At 34.0% G+C, this 21,408-nt stretch overlaps 1 protein-coding gene across 1 annotated transcript in view; it reads left to right on the forward strand.

Annotated features, from left to right (window-relative positions):
- Epha5 (EPH receptor A5) overlaps positions 1-21,408 on the forward strand; it is a 323,174-nt gene that overhangs the window by 45,688 nt on the left and 256,078 nt on the right. The window contains exon 3 of the mRNA XM_051198276.1: positions 20,030-20,693. Coding sequence (XP_051054233.1) covers positions 20,030-20,693 — 664 coding nt within the window. The remainder of the gene's footprint in view (positions 1-20,029; positions 20,694-21,408) is intronic.

Consider the following 21,408-nt stretch of genomic DNA (forward strand, 5'->3'; position numbering starts at 1 on the left):
ATGCACTTTATAAAATTATATTTTGATGCAAAAATTACTGCATTTCCCCCTCCTCTTTTTGCCCTCCAAGCCTTTTCATATAACCTCCCCTACTCTATTTTAAATTCTTGGCCTCTTTTTTCACTAATTGCCATCACATGCACAGAAGAATATGTATATACATTTATAGTCCTAATAGAACTGTTTAGTCAGTATTATGGAACTCATATATGTCTTTTCAAACTTACTGTTTGATACTAGACAACCAGTCAGTGTGTGCTCTTCCCTCGCAAAATGGCTTCTCCAACTGTCACCCTTACACAAGTTGCTTATAGTTCCCTGTGTAATGTCTGTCACTGTGGGTTTTTTTTCCTGTCTATTTTTGCATGTCCTTTGGTGTCATCCTTGTTCAATTCACATTTGGGAAGTCATATATGGAATACTTTATATATATAATATCTGATGTTATTAGGAGACACAATTTCACAGCAAGCTCCCACACCTTCTGGATCTTATCAGTCTTTGTATCTCTGTCTCCCTGTTCTTCAATGTTCTCTGAACATTAGGTACAGGAATGTTTTGTAGATATAGCCAATAGCACTGGGATCCACTTTTTGATTGCAGATTTCCTTAGTGGTCTTTTGTTATGAATACTTTCTTGCCAGACTGGTCCCAGAGCCGATCCAGTAATAAAATAACACTGAGAGACTCTATAGTTATAAAACTGTTGGCTAAGAGCTAGAGTTTCTTATTGGCTAGCTCTGTTTTAAATATTAACTCATTTCTATCAACATAAGTGTTTCCACATGGTTTTATCTTACTGGAGAGAGGTTTACACCTCTTCTCTCATATCCTACATCTTGACTCCTCATTACTACATCCCCCAGAATCCTCCTTGTCTCCTAGTCCCTCCTATCTTGCTTTCCTATTGGCCAACATGACTTTATTCATTAACCAACAAGAGAAGCATATTTATAGAATGACATCTCCCATCAAATTTTGCTATTAAGAGAAGGTTCTTTGATGAGGAATGAAGTCATGTTTTTTTTTTAAAAATGCCTCATCTTTATATAGTTTCTAAGACAGTACATCTATTCATTAGTAAATTAGTAACTACATGCTTAAATTTTTCTAGGCACTCAGAATATATCATTCAACCAGTATTTTATATCCTTATATAGTCTGGGTTTACAAATATATTTCATACAGATAAAATTAATAATGTAGTATAAATGAACTTTGAGTCACAAATTCCAGAAACTAATATATAAAAAATGATAAAATGATTAAATATATTGATATTCTTTAGCTTATAGGAAGCATGACCTATTTATAATATTATGATTATTACACTATTCTTAAAATATCAAAAATTATAAATGTACTTTTAATTATCTGAGTAGATTCTCCTTTTCCATTGCAAGTAGAAAATTAAACCTGGGTAATATTTGCCACTTTTTATTATCCATCCTATATGTAATTTAAGCAAATACCCAAAGCCTGCTATCAACTCCAGATCACTGTGACTGGAAGTCAATTAAATGAATTTAGAGAATTCCAAAATAGTTTATTTATTTGCAGTTATAAATTGAAACAGCTAATATATTGTGGGCAATTTCAAGCACAATGACAGGGAAAAATTCTAAGATTAGCATTTTAGAAATGGCTTTTTCCTAAGAATTAGATGTAGGCCAAATATTATTTTTTTCTGGAAATTTTGGTATTAACTGGAGGAGAAATATTAAGCACTGTTTAAATATTTGACATCTTCCTATTCCATAAGTAATATAATTTCATCTGTACATGTAGAAAATTTGATTATGTAACTTTTTTTCTCTATGCTTATGTAAAGAAACTGTATCACCTGGTATGTTTTATTTGATAAAGCAGCAGGTTTTGAAGGGAAGTAACTCTTTCATAACCAGCAATTCTCTTTACATGGGCTTTCCATTAAGAGAATTTATTGTTGTGTTTAGCTCACTTTTATCTAATCTTAGCTTATCATTTTTAACATTCCACATTGTATGTGATATAAAATTTAGCATATTGTGGACAAGTGGTATTTTAAAAACTGTGTGACTAATTAAATCTTATATCATATACTATGCTTATTTTAGTTAGAGCAATCATATGTAAGAAAGACTGAAATCTGAAATGATTGTTTCAGTTAATCCTATTTTGAAGGTTTTTTTTTTTCAACTCCATAAGGTGCTGAATTTTATACATTCATATTGTCCATTGAATTTTCAATTTTATTTTTAATTATTTTCAGTACTTGGTACTTGTAAAGTTCTCTACCTTCAACTGTACTAACATAATATGAGGAATGTTAAATTCAGTTTAGAATAATAGTTTCTATTATTCTAATACAGGGTTAATTTTGCTACAGTTGCAAAGAAGGTCTGTTCTTCATGAACTCTAAGTCAAACTTCTCATGTTACCATTAGTATGTCTTGTAAGGAGTATGGTTTTTCTTCCTGCTGCCGCTGGTCTTGCCCTGCCGCCACGCCAGCCCCAAATAATGCAGAGATTCTGTATTTGATTCAATGCTATTGGCCAGGTGCTAGTTTCTTATCGGCTAGCTCTGTCTTAATTATTAACCCATTTCTGCTGATCTATGTATTTCTCTTCCCCGGGACCAAGCCGGCATACTGCTTTCTCCAGACTCTCCATCTTGACTCCTCCTTTCTACTTCCTCTTTCCTCCTTGTCTCCTAGTCCCTCCTATCTTGCTTTCCTATTGGCCAACAGTGCTTTATTCATTAACCAGTATGAGAAACATATATACATAATGGCATCTCCCATCAATGTCTCAATTTTTGTCTTGTGTATATAAGGCAAGTTCTGTGTGAATGTTAATGGTAGCTGTACCAGAAGTGACAGCTTTCAAAACAGGATTAAAGTTTTATACTTCAAATAACTCAAACATTTTATTATATCCCAGAATTTAGAAATACTTCCATTGTCATACAAGTCTAAGTCAGTCTATTTCAGTTCGGTTCACCTAATGGATGTGCATGTAGCTACATTACAGTGATTGTTTACTGCTTTTGAGCACTTGTTATTAGTTGGTGATCTTACAACCAACTGATGTCTTCTAAATAATGCTTAAAATTTGTTAGTTTCATCTAATAAAACTCTATGATTCCATCACTGATTATACCATTTCCCTAGTATTGTCAAAATTTTCATTGAAAAAGTACTTGGTTCATCTATCTGTAAGATTTAGACAAACAAGCCTGTCTCCATATAACTTTTCATGTTATTTTTATCAATGACTTTATATTACAGTGTCAAAACACATATGATGTCTTAGCATGTTATCATAAGAAAGAATTGTTTTACTCAGGCAGTCTTTACAGTTACTAACATCAAATTTGATATTCCTAGTCTCCCTTAATAGGTAATTATACCTTAATAGGTATAATATCTAAACCTTAAATGTTTCCATATAATATATTCATCTTTTACAGCAAAAGAGAGCATTTGTTTTCCTTATAGCATTTCACAGAAGCTTGACATTGTATTATATATTATATTGTAATGTCATATTATTACAATTTCTTAAGAATCCTCTGGTTGTTAAAATAGTACTGAAGACTATTTTAATTTAATATTAACTTTAGCAATAAAATAAATCCCATACCTAGTATCTTTTCCAAATCAAAGATGGTTCATAAGGCTAAATTGCAAAAGGTATAGGCAATGTCCATTGCCAGAAGAAAATGAGGCACCCAAAAAATGACTTGATTGAGTACAATCAAAAATGTCTACTGCAGATTTCATTATAAATCATGTTTAGTCTGATTTCAGTCTTTGCCTGACTGCAGATTTAGCTCCTATGTGTGGTTAAGGATCAGTGGCCAAAAATTGACTCATAATTTACAATGATATTTATACAACACTACAGGATAATTGATGACATAAGAGCCTCTTTGGATGAAGCTTACCAATCTAGTACAGAGGATTAGGAAAAACATATTTCAATTATTCACCATGAAAGCTTGTGACATATGAGAAAAATAGGATTTTGTTTCCATTCAATATAATTGTTGGATGAAGAATAACTAACTACAACATTTAGACTGGAAAGGAAGTATCCCCTCTTTTATGGAACTATGTAGTGCTAGTCCCTGAATTTATTAAAAAGAATCATAAATGCTACACATTTTCAATTATATCTCTGGATGTGGCTGTAATTGGAAAGATTTATTTTCCTGTGACGTAGAAACCCAATGAAAACATTCTGGAAATGACCACACATTTGAACTCATATCTGGATATTGGACATATATTTCTAGTTGTGAATGTTACTTACCTTCTTGGATTTTAATTTAGTTTACATGTTTTTTCTATTTTTATGATTTTGCTTATTAGTTCCATAGACTAATGCTTAGTGTAAAATCTTTTGTTAAGCTGGAGAGATGGCTCAGAGGTTAAAGCACAGACTGCTCTTCACAATGTCCTGAGTTCAAGTCCCAGCAATCACATAGTGACTTACAACCATTTGTAATGAGATCCTGTGCCCTCTTCTGTCATGCAGTTAGTTATACATTTAGAAAGAACACTATGTATATAATAAATAAATAAATCTTTAAATCCTTTTGTTAATTATGATATACATTGTAAATTGATAGAGGTCTACTAAACCTCCATCATTCAAGTCTATGAAATTGGAAATCAACTTCCTCTTACTGGACATCACTAACCCTCAAATAAAACCAAGTATTCATGTTATTATTATTCCTACTTTCAACACTTGTTTGGTATTGACCTTGGTTAAATGCCATGTCCCACCACAATAACGTTTCCTCCTTCTGGATTCCGCTGTTTTTCAGATTGTTCAAAGCATGCAAGTGTTCAAAGCTGAGCAACTTATCTCATGTGCTTTCTTCCATCATTGCTACTTTGTTTTGTTACTTAAAGTTACTGTACATTACTGCAGTGTTTTCAGCCAATACAGATTCCACTGGAAGCAAATACAGGGTAATTTTTCATGTTCTGAGCTCAAGACTTAATCTATTTATATCAATTATGTGATAAGTCACAGGATAAACAATTGTTCACTTTAGAAAATAGAATGTGTGTATATGAAACTTGTGTGGGAAAGTGTATATGAGCTGCCCCTCATGAGATCCCACTTTTTATTCTTCTGGCAAAAAAAAAAAGAAAAAGAAAGAAAGAAAGAAAGAAAGAAAAAGGAAAGAAAGAAAGAGAAAGAAAAGAAAAAAAAGTAAAAGAAATGAACAGAGGTATGCCTTTCATATAGAACCACACCTCCATCTTCTAAGTTCAGTATGGTCCCCTATATCCCAAGCAATTTTCACTGGTTCCTAAGAAGAACTATTCTTATCATCAGCCTCAATGCTAGGGTTTCACTGGGGGACTTAATATCCTTCTTTTCTTGTATTTACTACTTTATCATCCAGATGACCAAAAGCAATGGGGAAACATATCTCCTTTTGTGACAGAAGTTTGCAATGTTGAAGTTCATTTAGTGTGGAAGAATTGAAAACAATGAGATAACTAGGTATTTTTGAAAGGTAGAAGAAGAGGAGAAGGAGAAAAACAGAGTTTTGTACTTAGAATCCTATGTTGCTCTTTTCTGGGTAGAGTTTTATTTAAGCTTGACCCCATTAATTTATAAGAATTCTTTGCACATAGAACCTCATGAATATCTGGCCTATTTATATTAATGAGACTCACTCAGAATATCTATTGCTGAATGTTTAATTCTGTCAGCTTTTTAGGTTAAAAATGGTTGAACCTGGTTTAAAGAGAAAAATTTAGTTATCACTCTTTTTTTATTGGTATAATATGTCAGATTTTTTTAATTAAAGTTTAATCTAAAATATTTAATAATGATATGAAGTGGTTTTTTACTTATTTACTCTCAGTTACATGCTTTAGATAAAAAATAAATTATATTCTATTATCAAATACTTATCTTCTCTTTTTGTACCTTTATTCTAACAAAATATAATAATATATGTTTTTATGCGTGTGTGTATGTGCATGTGTGTGTGTGTGTGTCTGTGTGTGTGTATGATACTTGTGAACATCTGAACTATGGCATCTCAGATATAGAAAAGAAAGTTCTGCAGTTACATAAAACATAAAGCATGTGTAATAGGCACTTTTTAGTACCTAGGAAGTACTGTGTTGCTATGACTGATCTGATGCAAGCCTGTCGCTGAAGGTCATTGTGATTACTTTTGCAGACAAAGTTCTGTAACTAAAGCAAACCTTTCCTTCACTTTTTCTGCTCTATATGATTATGAATGGAATATTTCAAGTGGGAAAGTTAACAGAATTATAAATAGAATCATTTTCCAATGGTTTTTAGTGTCTAGTTTCTCACCATAAATGAAAAATAGCAAAAGTTAGCACTTCCGTAGCCTATTTATTTCTCTATAAAAATCATTGCAAAAATTAATTCTTTCTGCAGTAAGGCTGTGTGTAGCCATAAGCAATTTCTTCCAAAATGATCGCCAAGGTAGCATTCATTGCTTATTAGCACTGAGAGTGTCATCTCTAGTGTTCGTATGGTAGTTGATGAGTAAAAAACACACTGAAAAGTATAATCTAAACAAAAATTAGTTATGACTATTGCTGAAACCATTCTGCAGTCATGAAAACATTGCCTAATAAGTATTTCACATTTTACTTTTTCTAGTAATTAAGTATGTTAAGTTTTTGTTTAATATATTGACTTTGTATTTGTGCATGGCAAAGTGTCATATGCTAACCAAGGCCATAAATGACCAGGCACTTGTTAGGAATAACTGGAAGAGAATTTGTCCAAGATTTGAAGTTTACATTTAGTCTTAATAGTCACATTTTATTTCGTGACAAGTCAGCTTTTACCTATCACTTACATGAGTTAAATATCGTTGAGCAGACTTCAATATCATGAAATATAAATTGCAATTTGAAGTGTTACACACTGATGATTAGAGGAGAACATTTTGTTCGTAGACATCTCCATGACCTGAGAAGTGTAACTTTACAGAGGTGATTAGAAATAAGGGGCAAACAGATAAATGGAATTCATAGCAGAACTCTTCAACAAGATTCAGTTCTCTCCACTGCAAAACCCTTCCTGGAGCTGCCAACTCCTAACAACATGTGACAGGATTGAGTTTAATCTTCTCTTTATTTCTCTGTTAGTTCTCTGGTTGGGGTTCTTATTGAGAGGGGAAAAAATAGGGGATAGTGCAAAGGGATGGCAACATTTCAGAGTTGATATGCCAAGTGCTCTTTGACTAAATTACTTCTAGGGAAAAGATGAAAGAAATTACTGTCACTCAAAAGTTCTTTCCTTTCCCTGTTTAGATCACAGTATAACATCTAGCTGGGCAGTAAGAGTTAAAGCAAATGACTCTAGGTAAACCCACTCATTCATTCATACATTTGTTCATTCTTTTTTTATTCTAATATACATTTTTCAATCTTCTTTCATTTTGCACTGATCAACAAGTTTTCAAAGGATAGAGAGATGATTTAAAAATGTGTTTCTTTGTCATTGAATAAAAAGAATAAGCTAATCAGGGACACAAATATATAAATTGATCCAGGGAAAGAAGTTAGATATGAAAAAAATATGCACAGAATGAACAGAATTTAAGCAATATTTGTTGGTTATATCACTATGTGGCCACAAACTAAGCGATTATCCAAAATCATAATATTTCTTTCTAAATGTAATGTTTTATAGGATGATTCCCATACAAATGTAAGAGTTATCAAATATGAATGATTTAAATAACATAAGAGTCTAAATAAGGAAATATGATATAACTTTATGAATCATATGAATCCAGTGTAATATTTGCAAAACATGATAGTGTGAAGAATTGAATTATTTTCTTTGAAGTTAGATAAATATTGCTTCCAAAGTTGTCAATATTCACCGCAAATAATACACTAATTTGTCTTGGAGTTTCACACTCAGTATCTCATTTATCTGGACAGTTTAAAGTCTCTTGTATTGAATGTGTTGTGTATGTGTGTGTTTGGTCTATGTGTGTATAATAAAACCTATATACATATGCAACTGTGGTGATAACACACAGAAATAATAGTATGTGGTCTTACAAGATGCCCTGCTATGGCTGCCATCATGCCTTTCTTGCTACATCATTCTCCATCTCCAATTCTGGAAAACACTTTAGATTTCATAAAAATTTAACTTTTGTTCTTTGAAACCTATTTCACAAAGTTTATCACATACTATTTAATATTTTAGGGATATCTTTCACCCAGAATAATTCTGTGAATTTATAGGCTTGTCTGGTGCCGCTAGGCTCAAGTAGATGAAAAACACCCATAGGGCAGCTTAGATACTCAGAGTCTTGACTCGCTGAAGGCATCCATAGGCTATCCTGGTGCCTCTCTGCTCTGGCCAGCCTTGTGGAAATGTGCAGGTAGGAGCCACTATGATGAACAAGAGAAAGAGAAGCAAATTGATTCATCTGCTGTGGAAAAAAGACAGAACTAAAGAAGCAAAGGCAATGACCAACAGGCTCATGCTAGCAGCCTGCTTGCCACCCTGGGCTAGAGTAACATGGAGTCCCAGGCTGCTACCAAAACCCATGTTTGGGTCCATGGTTCTGTAACAGCAGGAGGTTGTGTTGAAATCCATGACACATATTACAAACAAAGGCCACAAGAATGCCTATGTTTCTCGACCAGCACTTGTAGAAATGTTAGTGTCTGAGATCCATGCAGCTTTCAGGACCATGCTGAGCTATGTAGCCTACTCTGCCACCCAGAGCCATGATGATATTGGTTTATGGCCCTACACCAGCCAGGTTCTATGTTGATGCCTGGGGGTCTGGTCAGCCACTTGGTCCATGATGGTGTTTAAGATACACATTGCTGCTGGGACCAGGCTGATCTGAGTGACCTGTACTGCCAACTGGGACCATGGTGATATCTAGTTCCAGGCTGTTGTTGAGGGCCATGTCTGCGTCTGTGGTCCCACTGCAGCTAGTGTTGGTATTGATGTCCATGGGCCATGTTACTATAGTGTGTCTTAGGAACCATGCATGCTGAAATCAGAGAGCTGTGTTGAGCTGGCCTGTCCCTTCACTAGCCCTGTGATCACTAGCTATTCCCCTTGCTAGACGCTGCAGCAGAAGAGCTGGTGCTGACTCTGGTGTTAGAGCTCATCCTGTGGATCGTCCCACCCTTAACCACTGGTTGTGAAAGAATGGTTTCCAATGACATGGGTATAGGAAAGCTGGCTCTGTGGCTTACCTGAGGGGTATGGTCCCAATAGCCTGAACTAACGAACTCAGCTACCAACAAGACCTACACTGGGCCTTGGATTGGTCCACCCTAACATCTATCCTATCTATGACCTGTTGTAGTACATGATGGTATGATGGTATGATGTGTGAGAAACTATTGCTCCCAATGCCACTAGGATAAATGGAGAGAGGAAACACAGAAGAACAGGGGTTTATGTTGTGGTTTTTGTTTTTGTTTTAGTTAATTTGGTGGGTTCTTTTAGAGAATATGGTACAGGGGTGAGACACAGATATGGAAAGACTGGGCCTTAAATACACACACACACACACACACACACACACACACACCAAAGAGACAGAGACATGACACTGAGAGAGGTGTACCTGAACACACAAATGCCCTACATGTTCCAGCAAGTACATACAGACACCAACACCCAGATTTGATATTACCATTTTATAATGATTACTAGACCTGTTACAATTTCATATGCAGGCTTTTGTAACAAGCTGCTTTTTCCTCAATTTGGAGGATTTGTGTGTACATGTGCATATACATGTGTTGTGTTTTGGACAGAAACAATCATGATAAATATATACCAAAAATGATATTTGAAATGAACCTACAGTTGTTCTTTATCTTCTTTCATATTAAGCCTAAAAGTAGTGAAATGCTGAAAATAATTTTGTCCCATGGATGTGCAGTTCCAGACAGCAAAGCTCTCTGACAGTAGAAAGCCTCTCTTTCTAAGGATTTTTATTACTCCTTCTGTAGCACAGGGATGAGGGATGGAGTCTCTGTTATGGCTCTATAATCACTTAAATGTGAATAAGAGCACAGCCTTAATGTGGTTGTTTCCCAACAAAAAAAATGAGATGGAAATTTGTGTTGAATAGCCACTGATTACAAGAACATGATTAATGTGAAATATGGAATTGATTTATGCCTGCTGTTACCATGACCTCAGCTACAAATAAGGGCAGAGCGAAGAGCAGTGGGCAGGCACAGCATTATATTTTCAGATATGTTTTATGAGCCGAATGTAACATCCAGACTTGCAAATGGTTTACTGATTTTTTTTTTTTTTTGCTGCTGTTGTTGGCAAGATAGCAAGAAGATAATTGTATTTATTTTGTTTGAAACAGTAAGCACACCAAAGTTAATCTGCTTTATTTTATTAAATTGAATCATATATAATCACTTTTGTTCTTTTACTGTGACTTTCATATTGCTTTGAAAAGGAAAGTTTCTCTAAAGAGTTTACAGTTTTCTATAATATGATAGTATGTAGATTAATGGATACAATTGTGTCACTTTTGAGTTTCACATGCTATTGAGAATATACACATGTGGATATTACATGGACTGTCACTTTATAGAAGTAATGCTAGTACTTGGGAAATAAAACTCCTCCCCCCCACACACACACTTTAAAATATTTATGTATTTACTTACTTACTTACTTACTTACTTACTTACTTACTTACTTTTCACTCTGGTTGAAACCTCCACACTTTCCTTTTCAGTCTCCTCCTCAATGGCTTTTTTAGACTATAAAATTCAAAATAAATATGTATTTTATCATTTTAATTTTTTGCTGCTATGCAAATCCCTTGCTTCACTTTGGTGTTTCCATGCATATGATTATTATACCTTGTGGTCATTTCCCTCTGTACTGCCTTACTCCTTCTTTCCTCTACACTTCTCACTGGATTTTCCCACTTAACAAATAGTCTATCATCTGCATTCATCTCATGTGTATTACATTAATCTCTATTCTTCTAGCAATTTTGCCACCTTTCCTAGTTCCTAGATTTTAGTTTTCCTAGTTCCTTTGTGTGTGTGTGTGTGTGTGTGTGTGTGTGTGTGTGTGTGTGTACCCCTCTCTCTTACACACACACACATAGATGCACACCTGTCTAGAACCTGCACGTTAGGGAAAAAATGCCATATTTGTCTTTCTGATTCGTCTTTATCTCATGTAACTTAACTGTCTTCAGGTCCATCCATTTTCCTGCAAATGTCACCATGCTATTCTTTATTCCTGAATAAAATTCCATTAAATATCTGCCTTGTATTTCCTTCATTAATTCATTTGATGAGGAATATCTAGTCTGGCTCTACAACTTTCTTGTAGTAAGCAGAGTCATAGTAAACATGAGTGAGAAATAATCTTCACAGTACAGTGCATGAGATTACTTTGGTTATATTTCCTGTTGTGGAACAGCTAATTAACACATAGCACATGTTTACTCTGTTGAGGTACTTCCATGCAGGTTTACACAGTAGCTTCAGTAGTTTACAATTATGCCAGCAATGAGTGTGTGTCTGTGTGTGTGTGTGTGTGTGTGTGTGTTTGTCTGATATAGGCATTTTAAGAAAGATATGAATGCAGTGTTATGTAAACTTCTGTGATAGTGTAACAGGAGATAATTTGATATGCATTAAAACAAGATTTTGAGTATCTCTTGGAATATTCTGATAGAAAATACATGTCTGCTTCAACTTGGAGATATCTTGATACATGGCTGCACTATCACAGTGAACTAAATCAGTGTTTTATAACCTATTAGACTTAAGCTGCTACTTGCTACTTGGGAAATTATAACTCATGGCAGTAAGTCACTTAAAATTTTCATTATATGCACCGTAGGTAATTGGTGGCTTTTTAATAGGATACTGATGAAATCATTTAAGATTTTACTCAGTTTATTAATTTGTTAACTTCATATATTCATATTCATTTAGGCTATGCTGTTTTCTAAAATTATTATTGGCAAGTTGATGTGATATAATTTGTTTTAATTAATAAGATTTTTTTCAAGTATAAATGACAACTTTCCCATATTAAAACATTCACCAAATATTTTATTATTACACAGAAGATGAAATTATTTAATATTTCTCTTTAAAATTGGATAGTTTTATAATTGATGTTTAGTTTTTAATTTAATATTTTGTGCATATCCATTATATAATTTAATTAAGAAATGTCTTTTTTGAACAAATCATCTATTTCCTTGTGGCAATATTTTTTCCTTGTGGCGTTTAAAATACATTTCAGGGTTTCAGATACCCATACATATTAGGCAAGCAAGGATACTACTACTGAACGTTATCTTTAGATCCAAAATATAGACAAGTTTATACTTATATCTATTTTCTCTCACAAGTATTTCCTGAATGGCTTTTGTACTTGTAAGTTGTTTCTCATCAACATTAAGGAAGAACACTCATACACATAAAATGACAAATCTAGACCAATTAAATATATACAGTTGGTCTCATATAACCAAAGGCACTGGTTAAATCTCAGAGTTATGAATTAGAAAATTTGGCATTTATTACCATGATTTACTCATAACCTTTGGTTGCTTATCTACAAAACAGTGTGGTTGTATTCCCTACTATTGTGATCTACATAAAATAGATTGAGGAGAATAGATAAAAAATAGGACATCATCTATTTTCTTCCTCTAATATGTAAGCATTGACATCTCTATACATTCCAGAATTTTTGTTTTTGAATTGCAATGTTTTTCAAAGAATAATAACATAAAGCAAAAGAGTCATCATTTTTCACTCTTTTAGTTTGAACATTTGTGGGTAAACCACTCTAAATGCTGATAGGCTTGAAACTGAGATCGTTTCTTTAGCAAGCACTGGTCTTTTATAACCTTTTTCCCCCCCCTGAGAAATGGCTTGCTATCCATTGTAACTGACTTAAGAAGCAACAAATATACAAAAAGAAAATATGGTAGTCTGATACATCACTGTGCTGGGTTATTTTATGTCTTGATTAAACAAGCTACAGTCATCAGAGAGGAGAGTAGAGAACCTCAATTTAGAAAATGCTTTGTTGTATGTTCGACATGTCTAATTAAAAAAAGTTACTCCTTTCAGAAGCAGAAATACCCAGTAGTTAGACTTGAAATGTAAATGTGTTTTACGATCATGTACAATCACATTTGAGACTCAGTGGTTAATTGGGGAAAGTACATGCTCCAGACTTTAATGCCCACTCACACTGTTCTTAACACATTTTCTGAGATTATGAGGTAGACATCAGTCTTTTTTAAAAAATCCTCAAATCCGTGGTTTCAGATTATGATTCTGTCAGTAAAGTACATAAAGCAGCACACATAGGCCAGAACTTACACACTGATAACAGTAAATGACATCTAACTAGTATAGAATAAAGCTCAAAGCAAAAGTATTATTTTTCTTCTAGTATATCTAGAAAGCATTTTGTAAAAGTTTTAAAAAAAGAAAGTGAGAAACATTTATTGTGTTAAACAAGGATCAGGATAACAAATAGGCTGAATAGATGTTTATTCAGGGAGAAATAACTTACAACCTATACAGATGAACACCAGCAAGTTCCACCGGATGCTCTCCTGTCTGAGTCAGCTCACAAGAGAGCTTTCCTGGCTATTCCTCTGACCTCCTTCCACAGGTCACTTCTGTCCATGGCTCCACCCCTCAAAGGGCGTGGTCAGTTTCACAGAAGGAGACAAAGTATCTCACTACAGTTATTCCCTGTTTATAGAATTCTTTGTATTGTTACGTGGCCTTTGTAGAAAGTTCTCTTTGTTATGTAAAAGCAAATATGAAAGAAATTGACTCTTTGCTAGAATTTTATTTCTCTTTATCAGAGTAAATCTCCAGAATTGTATTAATACACTTTGACTGAAATATGACGTAATGTGTAGCTCCACTTTGTTACATGGAATATTGTGTAATTCAATTTGTACAAATTTTCTTCAAGGCTAGTAAGTGCAAAACAAAGATGGAATAATTTTAGAACATGAGATCAAGAATAAAGTACAGAAAGTAAGCTATGAGTTGTGAGAAAATGTAATGTCATTAAATAATTCAACAGTCTAATGTTCAAAGCTGAAATCATAAATTAAGTGACTAACTGTGGTGCTAAAATATCTTTTAATATTCAGAATTTTAATAAAATATTAGAATTAGGCTGGCAAGATCGCTGAATAAATTGCATCCAGGCATCAAGACTCTATTTACCTGTACTTAATACCAAGATTGCCCATAGTGAAAGGAGAGAAATGAATCCTAAAAGTCGTCCTCTGACATCCACACATATACTGTGGAATGAAAATTCATAAAGCATGCACACACACACACAAACACACTCACACACACACACACACACACACACACATATATATATACACGTGCATATGTACACTTGCATACATGCATGCATAAGAAAAGTAAATGTTAAAAAATTAAAACATATTTGTTCACAAATATTCTAAATTCATAAAGTTTCCAATTTGAAACTAGAAATTTGGACAATTTATAGGAAAGAAAATTTTAATTTGATTTTTGCCAGAATGCAAACTACATAGTCGGTAGACTGTGATCTACCAATAATGAATGATTTCTGATTAGTTGAGTTTCTGGATTAAGGAGGGCAAAGCTTAACATTACCATTTTCAATATAGAGACTGAATTTATATAAACACTAGATTAGCCATGCTTCAACTATAACACATTTGTTTCTTAATAATATTGCACACAGAAATGATTTATTATGAGTAATTGATGGCTAGTAACATGATTCTAGCAGAATGATGTAGTACCTGGTGCAGTGAACTAAGGAATCACCCAAGTAAATCCTTAGACATAGGACAGAGATACTGGAACTCAGACCTAGATCTAGACAGGCAAGTTAGTCAGATGGGCACTGTGTTTACATGTGCTTTAAAACATCCTTTCCTGTTTCAGTTCTTCAAATATTTTATTTCTGAAATGGTTAGAACATTCAAACTTTGGGCCCTCCCTATTGTTTTTGTTTGGTTGTTTGTTTTTTGTTTGTTTTGCTTGACAGTATTATTATTATTATGTTTTTAACTGATCACAGTAGTCACAGTAGATAGCTTCAGTTCTCAAATTAGTTTGTAGAGCTGCTATGCCTGGATCCTAGTTTAGACTTTTATACATCGGAGTATTTGGCATTAAAACTGAACTGGTAGGCACAATTTCCCTCAGAACACAACAGTCAATCAAGTTTATCCAGAGTTTCACTGTGGAGTTTCTTACCACTATTCCATGACCTCAACTGATTAATTCCTTGATGTGTATATATATATATATATATATATATATATATATATATATATGAATATGATAAATAAATACAATAATGAAAATGGAACCAGATGATATGAAATCTTTGATAGCATAATGGTCAGCATAGATTCCCTTTCCACAATGCTTCTTAGTATATATTTGGAAGCAGAAGCTAAAGACAGATTGGAGCCTAAACTCTGTGACCTGAATATCTTCAAGTAGTAAAGAAAAAAATAATTTATACATGTGTCGATGGGTTGGAAATGAGAGTCATGATTTAGCAGAAGAAGATAGCTAGTACTCCAGAGAAGAGCTTAAAAGGCAGTGAGAGCAGACCAAAGAAAATCATTCTCATATTTAGGGAAAAGGAAAAAAAAACACACAGTCTAGACCACACATTTTAGTCAGTGAGTTATTTTCCTGGTGAGTGTGGGGGACATTTGAGTCCTGAGTAGGTGTGAGTGACGAAAACAACTTTGCAGTTTTCCAAGACTGAAAAAAGTTAAAAACAAAAACAAAAAACAAAACATAAGAAACTGGGAGAGATGTCATGCCAGCCTAAGCTATCTGTTTAACCGGAACTTAAATTTAAAGTCACACAGAACACATAGGAACAATCAGGACACAGCTACAGAGAAGCACAAGTGTGTGTGTTTGTGTGTGTGTGTGTGTGTGTGTGTGTGTGTGTGTGTGTGTGCATGTGTGTATAAATCATAATTATCCAGAAAAACTGAACAGATAATAATTCTCATGTCTTTCATTAATATACTACAATCTCCTTGATGTGACTTTTGTAAAAGTAACTGGAAATTTATCTACCCTTTCCTGCGTTCTTGATGGATGGTATTTTCATCATTATTTTGTCTTATTTGTTTTGTTTCTTCATCATATTTGTTTTTCTTTTTCCCCCTACGAACTGAAAGATCATTTCTTTATGCTAGGAGGAATATAACTGCCAAAGATTTAAGGCTATTATGTCAGATTATATAAAACAAATGGAATATTTTTCTAATTCTTTAAACTATTTGTTCAACCAAGGACAGATATGGGGAATCTCTATAGTCTATAGTTACAATTATAGTATCTATTTTTTTGTCAAAACATTCAAAGTTTTTCTCTTTGTTCATTGAAAAATATATTGAGAACTTTCAGCTTTATTCTTGCAAAGTATTGATAAATAAAATTGTACCGAATAGATGCTAAATATTTTCTCCCCATTGATTGAAACAATTCATAGCAGCATGACATTAATGCCCTAGGAAGTGTGCCACTGCCCTGGTGAGTGTTGCTTGGCTTGCAATACTTAGTGTTTGTTCTTTACTCCAAAAGGGCCATGAGTAGCATGGTTTATGATGTTGAGGGATCCTGGTATGCTGCATTGTTCTACTTGGTAACATCATGCTTCAGGACCTTGTAGCAATATGTGATGGAGAAATAAGTCTTCTATACACATTTGAAGGCAAATGATTAAAAGTCCAGTTGTGCTTTGTTTGAAAGAGCATCATGAAGTAAGATGAATATTTAAGCAGTAGTATTTTGAGTTTTCTTTTATTAATATTATATTCCCATTTAGTGATATAAAGCAAAAATCCTTAATTGATATATGGTACATTGATTTTTTAACTTTTTTTTGTTTATTCTTTTACTTTAAATATTGACATGACTTTAAATATGACATGAAGAGATGATTTATAATAAAGGAGTTATACTGAAAATGTTTGTGGATGAATATATAAACATTTTTTCTTATAGTGACCAAATACCTGCTGTAAAATCAGTGTCTAATTAAAGCTAATATTCATTTTAAACAAAGATAAAGAATGAAAGGACTTTATACCTCTAATATCTTACAAATATTACTGTTTTTATCATGAGGTTCCTGTGTTTCTCTTATGAACTTGTCACTCGGCAGTTTCATCTCATTTGCACCTTTTTCCATGTATCTGTCTGCTGGCAGCTAGAAATTTTAGGTAGGCCCTTTGAAGTATAAGATTTATTTCTGTCAATTTGACTCTATCTTTTCTTCATTCTTGCCAACTGAACAGAAAGAACAAACCATGCTATCTTTAATTTCACACCTTCAGAAATAAATTTCTCTGAGTTTTATGGATAGTATGTAATATCTGAAGCTATATATATGCTCCACTTATTGAAAATCAGTATTATTCTTTGCTGGATGTATTTCTATGGTATTAAAAATGCTTAATTATATAGAGTTACTTTGTTCAAGTAGATTCTGTACAAACTTACAAAATTTCTTAAATTCAACTGATATTTTAAAAAACGAATGTCTAATGTGCTGCTCTAGAATATGATATGGTATTTTCATAATTAGAGTATTTCAATGGGAATAAGTCCTTTTTATCAAAAACATGTTTTGGAATCAATATGAAGGATTAAATATATATTATTAATTTTGAGTTAATAGAATTCCTTTCAAATTTTATTACATCATTGTGTCATTTGCAACGTGATAATATTAAATAAATTAAGTGACTATGTTCTCAAATGTAATATATTTCTTCTGTGTGCTTGGTGTTCTGTGTTCTTAAATTCTTTATTTTAAAATTATACTTCTTTTCAGTTATAGTTGATTTACCTCGTTAGCTTTCATCTCTACAAGAAATACCTGCTCTAATTAAATCATAGGAAGAAATGTTAAACCTTAGTTTTAAATTCTAATGGATTTGGTCTTTGACCAGTTTAGCCCCACAACTCTTAGCCCTGGGATTCACCAGCAGTACTGGCAATGTTATGTGGTGGAGAAATACTGCTTACCTGACCAGAGAGAAAAATAGGATGTTAGGCCCACTCATTCTCTTTGAAGGAACCTGTGAAAAGAATTAATGGTTTCTTGCTAGGCCTCAATTGTTTTATAGTCTTTTTATTTAATTTGTTCATACAATATATTTTGAACCTATTTTTTTTCCTCTCCCCGAGCCCTTTCCAGTTCCTTCTCATCTTCCTACTTAACTTTTTAATGATCTTTCTCCCTTTCAAAAAAGAAAAAAAAAATCTGCAATCAGCAAACAAAACAAACAAAAACAAAATAAGCCAAAAATCACTAAACACAATGAAACCAAAAACAAGCCACACAACCTAAAAAATATGGAGGTTGTTTTTTGTATTAGTTAACTATATCTGAGCATTGGGGCTTTCCTTTGAAACAGATTTCCTCTTTCCCAGCAGGCAGTGGCTGTGAATAGTTTTTTTTTTTTTTTGCTAGGGATGGCACTTTTTGTTCAATTCCTCTTCTCAGTGGTGGAATTTTGTCTGGTTTGAACCTGTGCTGGTCTTGTGTGCTGTCACAATCTCTGTAAATTCATATGTAAATCAGTCCTATTCTGTATGGAAAATGTTTCATCCATTATTTCTAGCTCTTACAATCTTCCTTTTTCCTACTATGCTTAGCCATGAGGGAAAGGATTTGGTAAAAATAAATAAAAACAAGCAAGCAAACAAAAAACCCTATGTAGCTAAGAGTGCTCTAAAATCTCTCAACCTCTGAACATTGCCCAGTTGTGGGTCTCTTTGTTAGTTTCCATCTAATGCATGAAGAAGTTTCTCTGATCAGAGCTGAGGGCTGTACTCATCTATGGTTATATTAACATGTCACTAATAAACATGTTGTCACCTGGTTCCTTTGTGAAAATAATATTATTGTACTAGTTAAACCATTAACTGTTCAACATGGCAATATATTCCAAATATCTCTGTGGGCTGGGATCAAACTTTTAGTACGTAGAACTTTTAGACACTATCTATACCATAATTTTAATCACATTTAGAGACTTAACTTTGTTCCATCTAATCCATTTTCCTTATTTCTGTTTACAAAATATAAATCTCTATCTTAAAACTTATTTTTCCTCTTTTGATCATTTCATTCACATTTTTCTATCTTTGGTTTAATCCGGTTATATACATGACAATTGGAAAAATAGAGCCATAGTGTAAGACCCTCAGAATGAGGAGTCTTCCATGTTCGGTCGATACCCCAAGAACTCAATGTCCAGTCCAGTTGCTGCAAAACGCAAGAGGCTTTAATGAACAGGAAACGTTTGCGCAAACGGGCTTCTCCAGCACGCAGGATAGAGAGAAGCCCCCTCTCCTGGGCCCAGGTGTTTTTAAAGGCAAACCCACAAGCTTAGGGAGGGGGTGGGACCCTCTGTCCATTGAGTAAGTGACCCTTGGATGCCGGATGGTCTGCTATTAGGGTCAGCAGACCTTATGGCCTCAGGTGTGCTAATTAATCTTGTCTGGGCAAACCAGAGTTACAGCTATCTCTTGATCCTATTTACCACCTGTTGACTCACAGGAAAGGAGGGGCAGTGTGAATTCTTCTTATCTCAGGGCCCTGTGAGAGGAAGCTAGCAAATTCCAAGGAACAGAGATTGGTTTCTAGGTTAGTCCATCATTAACATTACTTCTTAGGTCTTTCAATAGCTTAGTGGGAAAGTATATTCTCAGTGCATGTATGAGACATCAGATTGAATCCCTAACATGAAATTTAGAAAATCAAAATATTTTTGTGTATCTCTTCTCCCCAAACTTTTTTCATAACTTATTTCCATTATACATATGAAGGCAAATACATTTCTTTAGGTAAATTAGGTTTTATATTTTTGGTATATGTCATTTTCCTTTTTACTTTTTGAGTTTCCAGTTTTTTTCACATCTATTTTTTTCTTCTACAGTGGGAAGAGATTGGAGAAGTTGATGAAAACTATGCCCCTATCCACACATACCAAGTGTGCAAAGTTATGGAACAGAATCAGAATAATTGGCTGTTGACAAGTTGGATCTCCAATGAAGGTGCTTCCAGAATTTTTATAGAGCTCAAATTTACTCTAAGAGATTGTAACAGCCTCCCTGGAGGACTGGGCACTTGTAAAGAGACGTTTAACATGTATTATTTTGAATCTGATGATGAGAATGGGAGAAATGTTAAAGAGAACCAGTACATCAAGATCGACACCATTGCTGCTGATGAGAGCTTTACGGAACTTGATCTTGGAGACCGTGTCATGAAATTAAATACAGAAGTCAGAGATGTAGGCCCTCTGAGTAAAAAGGGATTTTATCTCGCTTTCCAGGATGTCGGCGCTTGCATTGCTCTGGTTTCTGTGCGTGTGTACTATAAAAAATGTCCTTCTGTGGTAAGACACTTGGCTGTCTTCCCTGACACCATCACTGGAGCTGATTCTTCGCAGTTGTTAGAGGTGTCAGGCTCCTGTGTCAACCATTCTGTGACAGATGATCCTCCCAAAATGCATTGCAGTGCTGAAGGGGAGTGGCTGGTTCCCATTGGAAAATGCATGTGCAAGGCCGGATATGAAGAGAAAAACGGCACCTGCCAAGGTAAGCCTTTTGCTGTGGAGTTGTCATGGCTTTGTACTTTTCTTGGAATATGTGTGTGTGTAGTCCCTCAGTGATTAAAACAAGTGACCTTTTATTTTGTTCATTTATGAAGATTATTTCTCTTCAAGTTTTAGTTCTTCTCTGAATTTCAAAATTTTCAAGCAATGATGAAAGATTCAATACACTACTTTGTATACGTATTGAATGCTCAGAGAGTGTGTCATTTTCAGTATGATGTTTTCATATTCACACGATTCTCAGATTTACTGTGAATGACGCAATTAATGGACTGCTATCAACTACTGTAGGATTGTTGTCTGTCTACCGCTGTGGTTTTCCATCATGAAGTTATTTTTATCCTTATTTTGCTGTACAGAATTTCAATGCAAATATCTTAGAGGAGTCTTGTCCTGGCAAGCTTTTAACTTCCGTTTAAAAATGCTTCGAAAAGGTTCAGCCACATGAACTTCTCAGAAAAACATTTGTCACCTTGCAGAGCTTAGCTTACTACGTTGTTTACATATGGTTGCAATTATATGCTTGCTTTTCAAAATTTATAGTTCAATTTTAAATGCATAATAAGCAGTGCCCCCATGAAGATATGTGTTTGGAGACAGCACCAGTACAGAATGGCCATTTCAAAGCAATTTGCACTTGGAGATTTTTTTTTTCTGTTTTAATTTTTCTTTTAAATTGAAACTTGATCATGCATGCT

This window comes from Phodopus roborovskii, unplaced genomic scaffold, assembly GCF_943737965.1.
Source record: "Phodopus roborovskii unplaced genomic scaffold, PHOROB, whole genome shotgun sequence".
Lineage (NCBI taxonomy): Eukaryota > Metazoa > Chordata > Mammalia > Rodentia > Cricetidae > Phodopus > Phodopus roborovskii.